Source organism: Stenella coeruleoalba (assembly GCF_951394435.1).
Source record: "Stenella coeruleoalba genome assembly, chromosome: 18".
NCBI classification, from domain to species: Eukaryota; Metazoa; Chordata; class Mammalia; order Artiodactyla; family Delphinidae; genus Stenella; species Stenella coeruleoalba.
In genome coordinates this window covers 3,529,436-3,546,030 of record NC_137164.1, presented here as the reverse complement: position 1 = coordinate 3,546,030, position 16,595 = coordinate 3,529,436, and the positions used below count along the sequence as shown (strand labels likewise).

General features: G+C 46.5%; 1 protein-coding gene across 1 annotated transcript in view; it reads right to left on the bottom strand.

Annotated features, from left to right (window-relative positions):
* The window catches only part of ATP8A2 (ATPase phospholipid transporting 8A2), a 438,273-nt gene that overhangs the window by 388,761 nt on the left and 32,917 nt on the right, over positions 1 to 16,595 (bottom strand). Inside the window, exons 7-11 of the mRNA XM_079903371.1 lie at positions 12,869 to 12,942; positions 10,918 to 10,987; positions 10,129 to 10,256; positions 8,845 to 8,956; positions 2,895 to 3,060 (exon numbers count right to left, since the gene is read on the bottom strand). Of these exons, the coding sequence (XP_079759497.1) occupies positions 2,895 to 3,060; positions 8,845 to 8,956; positions 10,129 to 10,256; positions 10,918 to 10,987; positions 12,869 to 12,942 (550 nt within the window). The remainder of the gene's footprint in view (positions 1 to 2,894; positions 3,061 to 8,844; positions 8,957 to 10,128; positions 10,257 to 10,917; positions 10,988 to 12,868; positions 12,943 to 16,595) is intronic.

The window sequence follows — 16,595 nt, the reverse complement described above, 5'->3', positions numbered from 1 at the left end:
TAAAATAGTTACTGAGCACCTACTCTGTGGCATGAACTGTGGATACAAAGACCGTGATGCCACAATTCCTTCCAACACAGAGCTGGCTTCCCAGAGGAGGCTGCGGGGTAGGGGGGTGACCGTGCTGCAGGGCACACGGGCTAACAAGGGCTTCACAGGGCACTGAGGAAACCGAGGCACAAGGGTTTTGATGCGGAGGCCCAGTCACTGAAGGCCGCCCAGAAGAGGCTACAGACAAGTCCTGGAGGATAGAGAGAGGGCAGCTAACTAAAACGGATGCAGAAAAAAGGACAGGGGACTTCCCTGGTGGCGCAGTGGTTGAGAGTCCGCCTGACGATGAAGGGGACACGGGTTCGTGCCCTGGTCCGGGGAGGATCCCACATGCCGCGGTGCGGCTGGGCCCGTGAGCCATGGGCACTGAGCCTGCGCGTCCAGAGCCTGTGCTCCGCAACGGGAGAGGCTACAACAGTGACAGGCCCGCGTACCACAAAAAAAAAAAAAAAGAATCCGCCTGCCAATGCAGCGGACATGGGTTCGAGCCCTGGTCTGGGAAGATCCCACATCCCATGGAGCAACTAAGCCCGTGCGCTACAACTACTGAGCCTGCGCTCTAGAGCCCATGAGCCACAACTACTGAGCCCTCGTATCACAACCATTGAAGCCTGCGCGCCTAGAGCCCAGGCTCTGCAACAAGAGAAGCCACCGCTATGAGAAGCCCGCACACGGCAACGAAGACCCAACACAGCCAAAAATAAATAAAATAAAATAAAATATTTTAAATAAGGTAACAAGGCACAAAGCATTATGAATGGGGCCAAAAATAAATTAATTAATTAATCAATTAATTAATTCTTCCACTGTAAATCACACACCCTGTACTGGAGTTTGACATTATCTGAGCAATTTAAATGACAGTTTCCACAAAGCTTGTATACCAGTATAGTGTCAATGCTGTTTATTTACCCAGACCATGATATTTTGGAACTAACGTGTAAACAAATGTATCTGTCTTCACATTTGACACTAAACATACAACACGGTTGAAATCCAGATTTTAAGAACCAAAATCAAGGATTTTGACCCAAGCTACAACTGAGGTCCCAGTCACATTTCCCACATCTGTAAAGCAGCAACAAGGACACTCCTGGGCAGTTCAAAATGTGTGAGTTTTCTACATGACGTAACTAGAAAAGGGGAAAAAGATGTTTCCATCAGTTTAATTAAAATATATACAAAGATGGAAATAATAATCATCCCGAGAAAATATCCCAAAGTTTTAAAATTCAAATTTATTATTCAAAAAACTTTTGTCATTAAATTTTATTCTTCTGGAATTGCTGTGTAAGGAGATTGGCAAATCTTCTCTCAAAACAAAAAGCAATAAAACTGGACAAAATTGTCAAAAACAAGCTTGATGAAAACTATTAATGTGCATATCCAAAAACCTCAACAAACTTCAAACAGGATAAACTCAAAACTACTGAAAACCAACGAAGACGTTGAAAGCAGCAATAAAAAAATGACTCACGTACAAGGGAAAACTCAGTAAGAGTAACAGCTGACCTCATCGGTACAGTGGAGGTCAGAAGGAAAGAGGACGGTATATTCAAAGTACTGAAAAGAAAAGAATGTCAACCAAGAATTCCTACAAGAATTCTGTATCAGCAAAACTATCCTTCAAAAACAAAGGAGGGCTTCCTTGGTGGCGCGGTGGTTGGGAGTCCACCTGCCGGTGCGGGGGACGCAGGTTCGTGCCCCGGTCCGGGAGGATCCCGCGTGCCGCGGAGCGGCTGGGCCCGTGAGCCATGGCCGCTGAGGCTGCGCGTCCGGAGCCTGTGCTCCGCGACGGGAGAGGCCACAACGGTGAGAGGCCCGCGTATCGCAAAAAAAAAAAAAAAACAACAAAGGAGGGCTTCCTTGGTGGCGCGGTGGTTGGGAGTCCACCTGCCGGTGCGGGGGACGCAAGTTCGTGCCCCGGTCCGGAGGATCCCGCGTGCCGCGGAGCGGCTGGGCCCATGGGCCGTGGCCACTGAGCCTGCGCGTCCGGAGCCTGTGCTCCGCAGCGGGGGAGGCCACGGCAGTGAGAGGCCCGCGTACTGCGGGAAAAAAGAAAAAAAGAAAAACAAGACAAAAGGAGAAATTAAGACACTCTAAGATAAAAATTGGGATAATTTGTTGCTATCCAGTCTGCCTTACAAGAAATAATAAAGGAAATCCTCCAGGATGACAGGAAGTGACACCAGACAGTAATTAAATCCACGTAAAGAAGCAGAGGGCAATAAAGGTAATTATATAGGAACTTATAAAAGACCATATAATTACATATTTTCTATGCTTTCTCTTAGATTTAAAAAAGTAGGGCTTCCCTGGTGGCACAGTGGTTAAGAATCCGCCTGCCAATGCAGGGGACATGGGTTCGAGTCCTGGTCCAGGAAGATCCCACATGCCGCGAAGCAACTAAGCCCGTGCGCCACAACTACTGAGCCTGCGCTCTAGAGCCCGCAAGCCACAGCTACTGAGCCCGCGAGCCACAACTACTGAAGCCCGTGCGCCTAGAGCCCGTGCTCCACAACAAGAGAAGCCACCGCAATGAGAAGCCCGCGCACCGCAACGAAGAGGAGCCCCCACTCGACGTAACTAGAGAAAACCCACACGCAGCAACGAAGACCGAATGCAGCCAAAAATAATAAATAAAATCTTTAAAAAATCATCTGAATATAAAAGGATCCCCAAATGTGTCCACCTTCACTGCGCCATGTGACTCATCTTTCGGTTCTTGAAGGGTGGGCATTGTCTACAACAGCCAACGGGCGGAGAAGGAGAGCACGGCCCGCACACGTACATCACACTTGGAAGGATGGTCAGCTTCAACAAGGAGTCCGTTCGCCACTTACCCATCTTCTTGATGTACCAGTTCTTTCCTCCTTGAGACCCATTCCAGTACAGGGCTCCCACCGAGCTCACCAAGGCCATGACCAGGAGGATGCCAAAGAGTACCAGGATCTGCACATTAGTTACCTTCTCCACATTCGATCTCTTGAGAGGCGCTTTGGTGGAATTCTGTACGACAGCACGTAAAGCCAGTAAGGGTCACAGAACACACTTGGGGGCAAAGAGCAGGGAGCAAAGGAGGTAAGTTAACCACATTCAACACAGAAAAAGTAAAAGACTATCTTTTTGTCAAATAACCAATGAGATTGAGAAGTGTACTATGCGCCTGAATCAACAGCTAGTTTTAAATAAAGAGCACAGAAGACACACTGTCATTTTCAAAGGGCACATTTCAACTCTGCATGACTCAGTCTGTACTTCTTACAATTACAGTCTGTACTTCTTAATTTTAGCATAAAATTAGCTACTTTCACGATCTTAGAATACAGGTTCCAAATCATTTAAGCCCAGTTTAAAAGAAATCAGGCGGCTGCTACTTCAAGAGAAACCAAGATTCTATATCACAAAAATCTAGAATCTTCAAAGTAATAACGCAGCTCTGTAATTAACGCACAGAGAGCTATTTGAAGCCCAGTAGCTCAGGATCTGAGAAAAGACACACACAAACACACACACGTCAATAATGCAAAATAGAACAACAGGTGTCAAAATAAATGGATGGATAAAGAGTCCATTTGGAAAACTATGAACAAGAAATGAGCAAGAAGAGCCGGGGAAGCTCTGGTGGCCAGTGGAAATCTGAACGGGGTCCTAAACCACAAACAGAAGGCGGGCAGGAAGTTACGACGAAAGTGGAAACACAGCCCAGCCATCTGTAAATGCTCAAGGCCTGCCTTCTCACTGCCGGTGGGGAGACCAGCCCAGCTAGACAACAAGCCAGTGTCGGGAGTGAGTCCAGAAAGATCCATTAAAACCAGATTCAAGGACCACTGCACAGCAGGTTTGGAACTATATCCCCGCAGCAGTGGAAAAGTCAATAGAACTGTTTGCCCTGGACAGTTATTCACTTAAAGTCATTTTATTAAAAAAATTCCTGAAGGCAGTTGTGGTGGGCAGAGTAACCGCCCTCCTCAGTGACCTCCAGGTCCTAATACCTGGACCAATGAATACGTTACCTTATATGGCAAAGGGGCTTTTCTGGTGTGATTAAATCAATGCCCTTGACTTGGGGAGATTAACCTGAATTATGCAAATGGGCCCGATTTAATCACCCAGGTCTTTAAAAGCACAAAAGGAAGAGATCCTTTCCCAGTTATGGTCAGAGGGAGATATGAGTACAGACAAATGGCCAAAGAGGCTCTGAAGACAGGAGAGGTGGCCATAAACCAAAGAACTCCGGGAGCCTCTAGAAGGCAAGGAATGGAGTCTCCTCTAGAACCTCCTAGAATGTTCCAGAAAGGAAGGCTGCCTGGCTGACATCATGATGTGGGTGAGACCCAGAGCAGACTTCCGACCTACAGAACTGGAACCTAAGAGCTTCGTGTTGCTTTAACCCGCTACGTTTGTGTCATTTGTTGTGGCAGCGACAGGAAACTAACGTGTAACACAGCAGATGGTAACAACCCCTTCCTGGAGGAGGACAGACCCTGGACTAGATCAGAAGCCAGGAGTGGATGGGGGAGATGGCGGGAGCTTCAGTCCACTGTCTCCGTCCACAAGTCATGAGCCTTGTCCCTTCACAGGCAATACTGATATGCAAGATCAGGTGATCTGAATACTTGTGAGGCACTGACTGGCCATGAAAAATGGTGCCTTGGGCCAGACTTGAGTTAGCACTCTGTCTTCATCTTCCCAACCCACCTGATCCCTAACAGAGCTAGGATGAAAATGTCTCCGAATATAAGGATACAAATAAAGTCACAACATGAAAACAAAACCGAGATGAAAACGAGCGGCCATTCATTCCTAGATTCCATCGAGTAGCTCATACCACAAGGTGGCTGAAACTCATCTGAATTCTATCCCCGAACCCGGGACTGCTGCGACCATGACCGTGGCTTTCCGCGGGGGTGGGGAGTCGGGGACTTGCAACGCTGGTGATCTGCAGCCCTGTAAGCATCTAAACAGCACGGCTGCAGTTCCTCTGTGTATACTCTTTTTCCCACTTCCCTTTAAGTCGCTGAATTATCTGTCCTTTAAAGACTTTTAAAAATATTCCTCTAGAATCTAAATGGAAATCCATCAGTAAAGGACAACTTACCAATCAAATATCATCTCAAGGTCGATGGGGTCGACACATCACCTTTGGCCTCAGCAACAGCCAGAAGACCAGTTTCAAGACCGCCTACCCCAATCTTTTAAAAGCTAATCTTACTTTTAATAAACATTCGTTGGAGGCACAAGCAGAAAAAAATTTACAATAAACGTTACTTCTATGACTCCATGAGTTGATTGACTTTTGACCTTTCCCAGTGGTTGAATCCTGGCCAGTGAATAGGATTAAGAAAAGTTATGTTTCATCCAATACAAGAGCAACGACCCAACACTTCAGGCTTCAGCCCATGCGCTTAGGAAAGCCAGGCTCTAGCTACTCACCCCCATCCCCCGAGCATTCCACCTTGCAGTGATGAGCTTGTAGTGTCAAATTCCTACTAGCATTAAAAGTTCTTCTCCAAAATCCTTAGAAAATACTACTTTTAAGTATTGGGGTTCGAAATAGAAATAGACCAAAATGTCAGATTTTGAAAAAGCTTAAATCTGGCCTGAATTTTACACATTTGATTCCCTTCTAAGACAGCAGTCAGCAGAGTACTAGTTAAGACAAGGACTCGGGAGCCAGACTGCCTGGGTTGGAATCCCAGCTCTCTCTCTTACTGGGTATGTAACTTTGCTAACTTACTGAGAGGTGCCTCAGTGTACTCATCTAGAAAACAAAAACAAAAATAGTATCTTCCTCATAGGGTCACTGTGAGGAATCAGTGAGTTAATACATGAGAATTTCTTGGAGCAATGCATGGGGCACTGTTTGCTGGAATTACTGTGACAATCTCTCTTTCCCATTAAATCAACCGACAGAAACATCAGACATTGAAATATTTCTACATGTAACTACACTCAACATGAAACGAGGGAACTCTGAAGTAGGAGAGTAGAAGGCATTGAGGTGAGAGTTTAAAAAACAAAAAAGTAGGGGCTTCCCTGGTGGCGCAGTGGTTGAGAGTCCGCCTGCCGATGCAGGGGACGCGGGTTCGTGCCCCGGTCCGGGAAGATCCCACATGCCGTGGAGCGGCTGGGCCTGTGAGCCGTGGCCGCTGAGCCTGCGCGTCCGGAGCCTGCGCTCCGCAACGGGAGAGGCCACGGCAGTGAGAGGCCCGCGTACCGCAAAAAAAAAGAAAAAAAAAAAGTAGAAGAACCCTAAAGCAATTGTGTTTCCTCTCCGTGGTCAAGTAGCACACGTAGAGACGACGTATGTTATTTCACCCACAGGATGGCTTCCAGCTATGTGTGTTGTATTACATTCCTTTCAAAAGCTTGTTATTTTTACGCGTTGTTCGAGCCCTAAAGGCACAGCGAGTCCAGCACAGGCGTTCCTGGGGCTTTGGATTGTCCTGTACTTGAGCAGTCAACATGTAATAAGCCACTCAAAGAGGTTTAGCACATGTAGGTGCAAGGAAGGCACCCAGCACACTCACGGGATGCAAACGTCACGGGGTAACGTAGTGAGCACCTTGCTCCCTGAGGGGAGGATGGAATTATGTTTAAGTGTCACTTCATCGCTCTCTTACACCTCAGCTGCAAAGCTGCATTACCAACGCACGATCTAGGGAAACAGCATCGTACCCTGAAAAAAAAACTCCAGGGTACAAGGAATCTTGGGGAGTGGTCACATTTGTAAAATGCACAGTCTGAAAACTAGTCTTGGGGCCCTGCCCGCATCTGAGCGAGCGCCTTGTGATCTGTCACTTCATTGTAAAAACACAAGTGATCTGTGGTCAGCGGGGCTCCCAGTGTTAGGCGGCAGCGGCGGGTGCTGGCCTGGGGGAGTCTGAGGACACTCGCTAGGTGGCAGGGGGCTCGGCTCTTCACCCAGAGAAAGTCTGCACGCAGCTGCTCAGACCCAAGACGCTTTACACATCCTAGTCAGTGCGCGCGTGCGCACACACACACACACAGACACAAACAGAGACACAGACACACACAGAATACACACACACAGAGACACAGACACACACACACACAGAACACAAAGAACACACACACACACACCTTCCTCTATAACCATCCCACCACATGTGCGGCCTTCGCAGTCCCCGGGCCCTCCCCGCTCCTTCCTGCTCCTGCCTCACCCCCAACCCCGAGGACACCCCTCCCCTGAGGTCCCCCAGCAGGGGCTGCTCCGCACAGACTCACGTGCTTCAGAAGACAGCACTGCCGAACGGATGCTCGGGGTCCCGTCATACTTCCGACACCTGCTGCCTCTAACGCCGTGTTAAAAACCCCCTTGTAAACTTCCTGCCATCTGGCTACACGCCCTTCTGCCTCTTCCCTCAGCAAGTCCACCAGCTCTCCCCTCCCCCCCACTCCCTAAAGACTTGAGCCACCGGTTACAGCACCCGTCTCTACCCCGGCCCGGCCGCGTCCCATCTTCACCAAATGCCGTGGTCCCTCCATCCTTCACCCCTCAACACTGAACGCCTCCAACAGCTCCGCTTCAGCTTCCTGCCCCTGGGTCTCTCCGCTCCACAAACCCTCCGCCCCAGAAGATCAAAGCCAAGCCCCCTGCACACCGAGGCCTGTCACGCAGCAACTCCAACAATCTTCTTCAACTCCAGTGAGTCTCTCTGCCCCACCCTACCCCCCGCCCACCCCGTCTGCACTGCGTTACCCAGCTGGTGTGGACACAGGGCTCTATCACTCCATCAGTTCTAATCAATGGTTAACTCTCTCCTCCTACACCACTTGAGTGAACCAACACAACAGCCTTCCTTCTTCAACTTGACATCTGAAATGTGCTTCTTAGTATCTGGTCAACTGACACCTCCAAACCTGGGCTGGATGACCTTCCATATGGACCCCCAGCACCCCGTAATGACACGCATCACACGATCATCTCTCCACTCTGTAATCCCCACGACTCCCAAGTCTGCCTGGTTCCCAGGGGTGAGACTGTGCCTTTCACTATTGTACCCACACAGCCTGGCACAAGATATGGTGCACGGTGGCCACGAAACACCTTTAAATCAAGAAATATTGCCAGATCTGTGCTTTAGGAGTCACAGAAAAGGGCAGACAAGCTGAAAAACCAATCCTCGTTGACAGCAACCATTAGCAAAATAAGATACCAAGTGATACCGAAGAAATGTAAGAAATGACATTTAGGGGCACCGATTTATGCAGGATTTCAAAGCTGTCCGGAAAAATACGTCATAAAAGAAATGTGGGCTACAAGGTCACAGATAATAATTTTTAAAACTTAACAGGGAGAAAGAAGAAAATCAGTTTAGTATTTTTTTTCTCTTTGGTATATGATATGAAGAATAAACATGAATTCAAAGATAACTGATTTTCAATTGCCTAGAATTCAGTTAAATAAGACAACTTCCTATAAAATCTGAATTAACGGGGTGCGGAGGAGAAGTAAAGAGAGAAATAAAGAGGTTAGAACAAATCGTGTTCGAAGATAAACTAGGGGAGGCCTGACTGTCCCATTAAATCCAGAAAGCAAAGACTGTTGACATTTCAGGCAAGGGGTAACAAATACTTGATACAGTAACAGAAATTCAGGAGGAACTACCTAGGAACCAAAATAAAAGCACCTCCTTTCCACATTTAGGTTCACAGACAAAGCTTAAGGTTCCTAAATGCAACACCTGCATTCTCTACCCACGACTCCATAAAAAACAGAAAAAACGACTGAAATCAGCATTGTTTTTCAGCAGAGAAATGTTTTACCTGCATGAGTTTGGTGTCGTGTCCAGTATAAACAACTATGCCGAACACCCACTGAGTGTTTCTCAGCTGTGTACCTCGTAATAAGATCTGGTCGGGCCCAAGGGCAACAGGGCTAAAAACAAGAAACAACATTTATATTTAATGACACTTTGAAAAAATGAGCATGAATTTTCCCCTTAAACATAAACCCACAATACATCAACTGTTTCCTTTAGTCAAATTTGGACTATTTCACGGGGACACAGGGGCCATAAAGGTTACCCCTGGCTTCATCTACCCAAGGTTTATCTCATCCATTCATCAACACAGAAAAAGGTTTTTTTTTTCTCCTATAAAACGTTAAAAGGAAATTGTGTCTCTTATAACTCTCTTATGAAACTCAATATCTGAAAAGGAAATTAAGATAACCAGAAGTTTATTCATTTGGGAAAGTCAGTTTCTAGACTCTAAGAAAAAAAAAAAGCTACAATAACAAATCTGTCAAAGGTAACTTAATGATTCAATAAACGTCTGAGTGATAATTTAGAACTTTAAAGTGGGAGCCTACAGAACAGCCCTGTGTACTACACGAAACCGAGAAGGGTGCCACACTTAGACTTGTCAGAGTTATTTTGGGTTGGTTCCCGTGATCAGGTCCTTCCCTTTGGGTCTGTTCAAAACATAAAGGTGGAGACCACTGGTAAGGAACATGCAGGTTGAAGATAAGCAGAAGAGAGAAAGCACGCCCCAATGTAACGACAAAAAATGACTCCAATGATAAGTGCCAAGAGGGCAAAGACAACAGAATAGAGACAACAGGGCAGTGAACGTTCTGAAGGCGGGGTAACCGGTCCTTCCATTCAACTTGCTAAAAACACAGACTACTTAGAAGACAGCCAAGGGAAAAAAGATGTTTCTCTAATAAATGTCAGCTCTTACACGCTTCAGACATCTCTCTTCTGCTTTTCTGGACAATTTTACGCAGCCAAAATCAACTACTCTCCTCCCTGGCGAGTAATACACACAGAAAGACCAGGCCAGTTCTGTGAACCTCACTTCAGACCCTCGGGATATTTTCTTGCCAAAAATCAGGTCTTTCCTTAAATTTAAGGGAAGGTTTAAATGGATTAAAACGGTGTTTCAAGAAAAGCTCAGCCTCCCATATCTAAGCTAAACATGAAGAAATCTGTTTTAAAAATATTATGAAAGCAGAAAACAGACTGACATTTGCCAAAGCTCCTGTAATTCTTAGTCACATTAAAAATAAATTAAAAGAAAATCCACTAAGACACGAGGAAGCGATACCTTTTCCCATCCAAGTTCAAGTTTCCGGTGAAATCGTAGAGGTGGCGATTGGGACCTTCACACTCTATGCTCCCAGACAATTTCATCAGCACCTCTCTCACCTGCATGTCAGCCGTGTGACTCACACCCTGAAACGTTCAACCCAAAGAGGAAACTGAACACAATCTTCCAGGTTTACGAACGACACTCAGCATATCCCTACTGTTAATCAAAAGGAAATAATGAATCAACTAAAATGGAATAGTTGGGTGGGGTCCTCAAGCTACCAGCCCTTCAGGACGGACTTCACAGGCAGCTTCGGTCACAGCAACCTAATACAAAAGGTTTGGAAGAATTCAATATATAATAACAATTTTAAATTTCAATTAATAACTCATTTTGACACAAATTTTCTGCTGTACCAAGTTGCATTGGATGATTCTGTCCACATATCTTTCTTTTCTATCTTAGATATCTGACTTAGGCATTTTTTTCTCTTTAAAGAAGAGTTACAGGGTGCCAGATATCACACTGTGTTAAAGGGGTACTTTATTCTGTGTTTATGGCCACGTCAGGGTACAGCTAATGGAGTGTGCTTTCCGTAAAGGGTTTGGGTGTGTTGATTATGACTTTAGCATGGATGTGTCAGTGCAGTGGTGGAGTCCTGAGTCTGTGCTTCACTGAATTCTTTCCTCCAGAAATTCCTCCAGGAATTCTTTCCTCCAGAAAAAGCACTGACTGGTACGTGAGGGGAGCACCGTCGCCATTTGGGCCCCATAACGATGCAAGTCATAAAAGGTGACTTTTTACCTGACGTATTTTAAGGTTCGTCTCCCCATCGAGATTGGCTGTTTCAACATAACACATTGCCTGAGGTTCACTAAGGAGAGAAAAAAAAAAAAAAAGTTGAGTAAGGTCCCCCCCACCAAGTCACAGCTCAGAAAGCCTCAACCATGGAAACTCTGCTGACCGGCCCTTCAGAGTGATGTCATAACTGACCGCCACGGGAAGAGTGACTGATGAGACAGACAGGACAGACAGACAGGTGTGTGGAGAGCACAGCGCCAAGACGAGCTGTCTCTCCAATGATCTACCTGCACAGGCCCCACAAAACGGCCACCCGACTCCAAGTGGACAGAAATAACAGAGGATGCATGGGAAGGGGACAGGCCTGTGATGGGAAACAAGAGGTCCCAGCTAAGACCGCCCAGTGGGCTCAGGTGACCCTGAAAGTCAGAGGCTGGCCTGCCCTTGACCGAAACAGCCGCCCAGGCCAGGCCAGGCCAGCACACACACCTTCTGAAGGAGACTACGGCCAGAGGAACTGAGAAATCAAGGCATAGGCTTGGCAGGGTTTTTCTTCCCTGCAGTTTTTACTGTGTCCACAGGCAACTTTTTAATCAAAACACCTGATTTTAAGGACAGAAAACTCAAAGAACAGATACAGAGTACAGCACCTGCCGTGCTTAAACATAAGCATGGCGGATACTACACTCCTACTTGCATGTTCAGGTCCAGGGAGCACAGTTAGGGTTTAGCAAGCTTCTATGACCACCAGCCACTTACAATCTCCTGGCACCGCCCTTCCTGGCCGTGTGGCCTCAGCGCGTTCAACGATCTCTCTGTAGCCCTTGTTTTTTCATGTACCAAGTAAGGCTGTCAAGGGCTGTTGGGAAGATTAAATGGGGTCATGTGCTCAACGGGCCACTCGGGACAAACACCAGGGAACCTGGAAAATGGGATGTCAGCTCAGGCAATCCTTATTCAAAGCTGGCTTTCTGAGGGTCACACCCAAAACGCATAACCCAAACGATCTCAAGTGATCAACGTTTTACTATTTCTGAGAGTTTCTCCGTTACTAATCAATAGGGACAAACATGAATCCTGCCCCATGTATATGGGGCCTTTCCCCCTCTACAGGCCTGGGGTCCTTTTATTAAACCTTTTATCTCAAGCAGAAGATTTGTGCTAAGCCCTAAAATCTGACAAAATAAGTGATTCAATCCCATAAAAGAGAGTCTGTCTGCACTCAGACACATGCGGTGGGAGATCTGATGCCCAGCAGCACATCAGTACAGGGAGGTTTAGTCCTGGCATCGTCTAATTTAATCTTGCGCTCAAACAGAAGTTTATTCTTATCCTGATTCTGGCTTTCCTTCTTTGATATCTACTTTTACGTATCATCCAAGGAAAAGTCAAGGACTGTGTTGTTTATCGTTTACACCATTTGGTGATGAAACCTCTGTAGCACAAAATTACCTAAAAAACATGGCAATGGTGCTTAGACAGACAGGGGGCAAAATACGGACCGTCTACAAGTCATGTGCACACTGAGAAGTGCCTGTGGGTCTCTGAACTACCGTAAGGGGAGGCATTCGATTCTGCGGAGAAGGCTGCTGGCTGGACCCACCAGAGCCGCTCCTGAAGTTTCAGACACGCTGTGACCTGGATGCTACCGAACAAATCACTCCACTGCTCTGGAATGTATCCCCACAAACGAGGAATAGCCCAGAACAGCCACGAGATGAAAGTGAATCAATAAATATAAAAAGACGTCAGAAAAAAAGTACAAAGAAATGAATGGGAGAAAGAAAACTCAGGGTTAAGGCAAAAAAATGCAAAGGAGTAAAGGGAGAAAACGTGGGGGAGAGGGTGGGGACCCAGAGGGTGCAGGGAGGGTAGCTGGAGGCTTCTGCAGGCGCCAGGTAACACTCCATTGTTCTCAACACCGATTTCAAAACCATGCCACGAGCCACCTGACCTGGAGGACAGCAGGACCACATCTGCGGGAAGACACTGCCCGTTGACGACCTTCACGATGTCTCCCACGGCTACCTGGAACACAAGAACAAGGACCGAGAAACATGAGAGCCAGGAAAGCGCAAATGGTGATAAAAGTGGTTAAACATCGGGAGAAAAAAATTACTGTGTAAGTGTGCCGTGAAGTTTAAGGCAGAGAAGCTCAAATTCTTTTCCTCGACAAGAATAAAAGGAACATTTCAATACAGACAAAAGGCAACGCTGCCTTTCTGCAATGATGCCGGACGAAGAAGAAAAAAAGGAGGAGAAAAAAGATGAGTCAAAACAACCATCAGGTTTCACTTTCTCACTGGCTTACAGATACATGCACATCTATCCCCACAGCTGTGGGCAGCAGGGTAAGCGGTTAAGTGCACAGCTCGAGAGCCTGCCTGGACGCCTGGGTCAAATCCCCCGTGGGACCCGTTCCTAGTGCACGTAAACCTTGAGCAACTCATGCAAACTCTGGTGCCCCACTTTTCCCATCTGTCCAACGAGGTCATCAGCACATATTTCATGGGGTTATTGTGGGGATCAACTGAGTTAACACAGGCAAATTTCTTCTGTTTTACATCTGGGGAAACTGAGATACAAAGTGAAATACTGGGTCATGGTCACAAAACCAGTGAGTGTTAGAGCCAGGACTCAAAACCAAGCCATGGGGCTGGAAGCCCAGTGGTCTGATTAAAAGGTAATACTAAATTCATGCAGAAACAATGCATCTCAAAGGTCCCCTGGAAATACTCCACATGAAAGAGATTCGTGTGGCCTCAAGAAATTGCCAGAAAAGAATCACAGAAGCCCCCAAGCCACGGAAACACGTGCTCGTCTGCAGGACACAAGCCCACGGCCGAGGGCCCACAGGGCCTTTAAATAACCTCACAGACACACCAGGCTGGAGAGGACGTGTGCTTTCAAGCCAGGTAGGCCCAGGCTCAGATCTGAGCTTCACAGACACACATGAACTCACAGAGCCTGGCAGGCAGGCTCTCCACCTCCTTGAACTCCAGTGTCCTCACTTAGAAAATGGGAAACGCCACCACTGACCTTGCAGGGTTGTTGCAATGAGTAAGGAGGGATATGCCAGCACCAGACATGAAGCAGGCACGGCTACGTGTTAGCCTTGAGCGTAACCGAATGGGCACCATGAGTGTGAGAGTGAGGATGGTGGAGTTCTCTGACAGCGCAAGCAAGGCTGTTCCTGGTATATAATTTCAAAACTCAAAGTCTAACTGAGCAGGACCCTATGGGGCCTTCCCAGGGCAAACCTCTCCCCCACATCCTCTGCTTTAGCTGCTGGCTGAAGTACCTAGATAGCAGCATGTGATGCACACTTCCTGGGTCGTTTTACAGATGTTAAAACCCCCACCAAATAGGAGAAATTAACTACTTGATGACCATGAGCACATAGCCCCCAGACCTGCTGGCACCTAAGGACGATAATGTTAAACCTGTGACACCACCCTGTTACTACCATCAACCAATCACAGAACTGTGCACAAGCTGACCACCTACCCTGGGATGCCCCTCCCTCACCTGGCCTTTAAAGATGCTTTGCTGAAACGCTTTGGGGAGTTTGGGTGTTTTGAGCACTAGCCACCTGGATTCCTTGCTTGGCACCTGCAATAAAGACTGCACTTCCCAGCACCGCTTACTGAAGAGGCTGTCCTTTCTCCATTGTATGTTCTTGCCTCCTTTGTCGTAAATTAGGTGTCATAAATATGTGTGTGTGTTTATCTCTGGGCATTCTATCCTGTACCATTGATCTATATTTCTGTTTTTGTGCCAGTACCATACCATCTTGATTACTGTAGCTTTGTGGTATAGTTTGAAGTTGGGGAGCCTGATTCCTCCAACTGCATTTTTCTTTCTCAAGATTGCTTTGGCTCTTTGGGGTCTTTTGTGGTTCTATACGAATTTTAAAATGTTTTGTTCTAATTCTGTGAAGAATGCTAATGGAATATTACTCAGCCATAAAAAGGAACGAAATTGAGTTATTTGTAGTGCGGTGGATGGACCTAGAGTCTGTCATACAGAGTGAAGTAAGTCAGAAAGAGAAAAACAAATACCGTATGCTAACACACATATATGGAATCTAAAAAAAAAAATAGTACTGATGAACCTAGTTGCAGGGCAGGAATAAAGATGTAGACATAGAGAATAGACTTGAGGACATGGGGTGGGAGGGGGAAGATGGGGCGAAGTGAGAGTAGCATCAACATATATACACTACCGAATGTAAAACAGTCAGCTAGTGGGAAGCAGCAGCATAGCACAGGGAGATCAGCTCGGTGCTTTGCGATGACCTAGAGGGGTGGGATAGGGAGGGTGGGAGGGAGGCTCAAGAGGGAGGGGATATGGGGACATATGTATGCATATGGCTGATTCACTTTGGTGTACAACAGAAACTAACACAGCATTGTGAAGCAATTATACTCCAATAAAGATTAAAAAATAATAATAAAATAAAGCACATGCATATACCTATTCAGAAATCTAAAAAAAAAGACTGCACTTCCCTTCACCACGACCCCGTGTCAGCAGATTGGCTCTACTGCAGGCGGGCAAGCGGACTTACGTTTGGTTCAGTAACAGAAGGGCACTACGCTTTCTGTTTCCTATTCTAACCCATGTTACTCATCTCTTTGAAATCAAGGATTGTAAAAAAAAAAAAACAAAAAAAAACCACTGCATCTTACAATCCAGGAAAACGGCCTGAGAGGTGACTGTGTTTAATATTTTATCAGGACAAAGGAATGCTGCTAAAGTCATCCTGTTAGTGCCTTGATTTGCTTGTCAAAGTGTGTGGGTAAGTCTAAGGAATCGGGCTCAGCATCAAGAAGGGTGGTAAACATTACATTTCAGAGCCTCTGTACATCTGAAGTTCGTATCCAGCTTAAAGGCAAAAGAAAGGCAGGGGCCATGCTTAATTCTTCTCTGCATCCCCAGCGCCTAACACTGCCTCTGGCACATACTAAGAGCTCCATTTAAAACAACAAGATCCATTTTTAACTGAAATAAAAATGCAGGTGGCAAAACATAACAGGTATTTGGTTGATGGGTTGGTTTTTTTTCTCTCCAAATGTGTGTAGGAAACAGTAATGAGCTTTAGGGGTCTGAAGCCATCCACTCCTAGATCCAGAATTCTGAGATCATCACTCCATTTTCTACTGTTTCAAGGAGTGTCAACAGCCCAAATTCAAATAATCCTCCACTCCTGCCAGTATGAGCGCCTTCCTGGGGAGGGGAGTGGCAACAGGAACATCGGGGAGAGAGGCCACTCCTAAGTGCCGTGGGAGTTCTCAAGTTCCCATGGCACGCTAGGAGCATTGCTACCATCTGTGAAGGCAAGAAACTCCGAGCACCTGACCGAGAACCACCACACTTCCCAGTGAGAGCGAGGTCAATGAATATTTACAACACAGGGCTTCCGGATGGCTACCCAGGTTAAGGTGTTGCCACAAAACACTACCGAGGGGCTTAATGGATCTCCTGTAACAAAGTAAAAAGAAAATGACAGCCAAAAGGAAGGCTGCGGTTACCTGCAGACTCCCAAGGTCATAGAGGCATTTGAAAACATTTTATTAAATGTTTAGCAAGAGATACTATTATATGTTACTCTTCTAAAATGTAGTTTTCTTCTGAAATCATGTTAATCAGCTTTGAGTCTTGGAGGCATGAGAGTCACC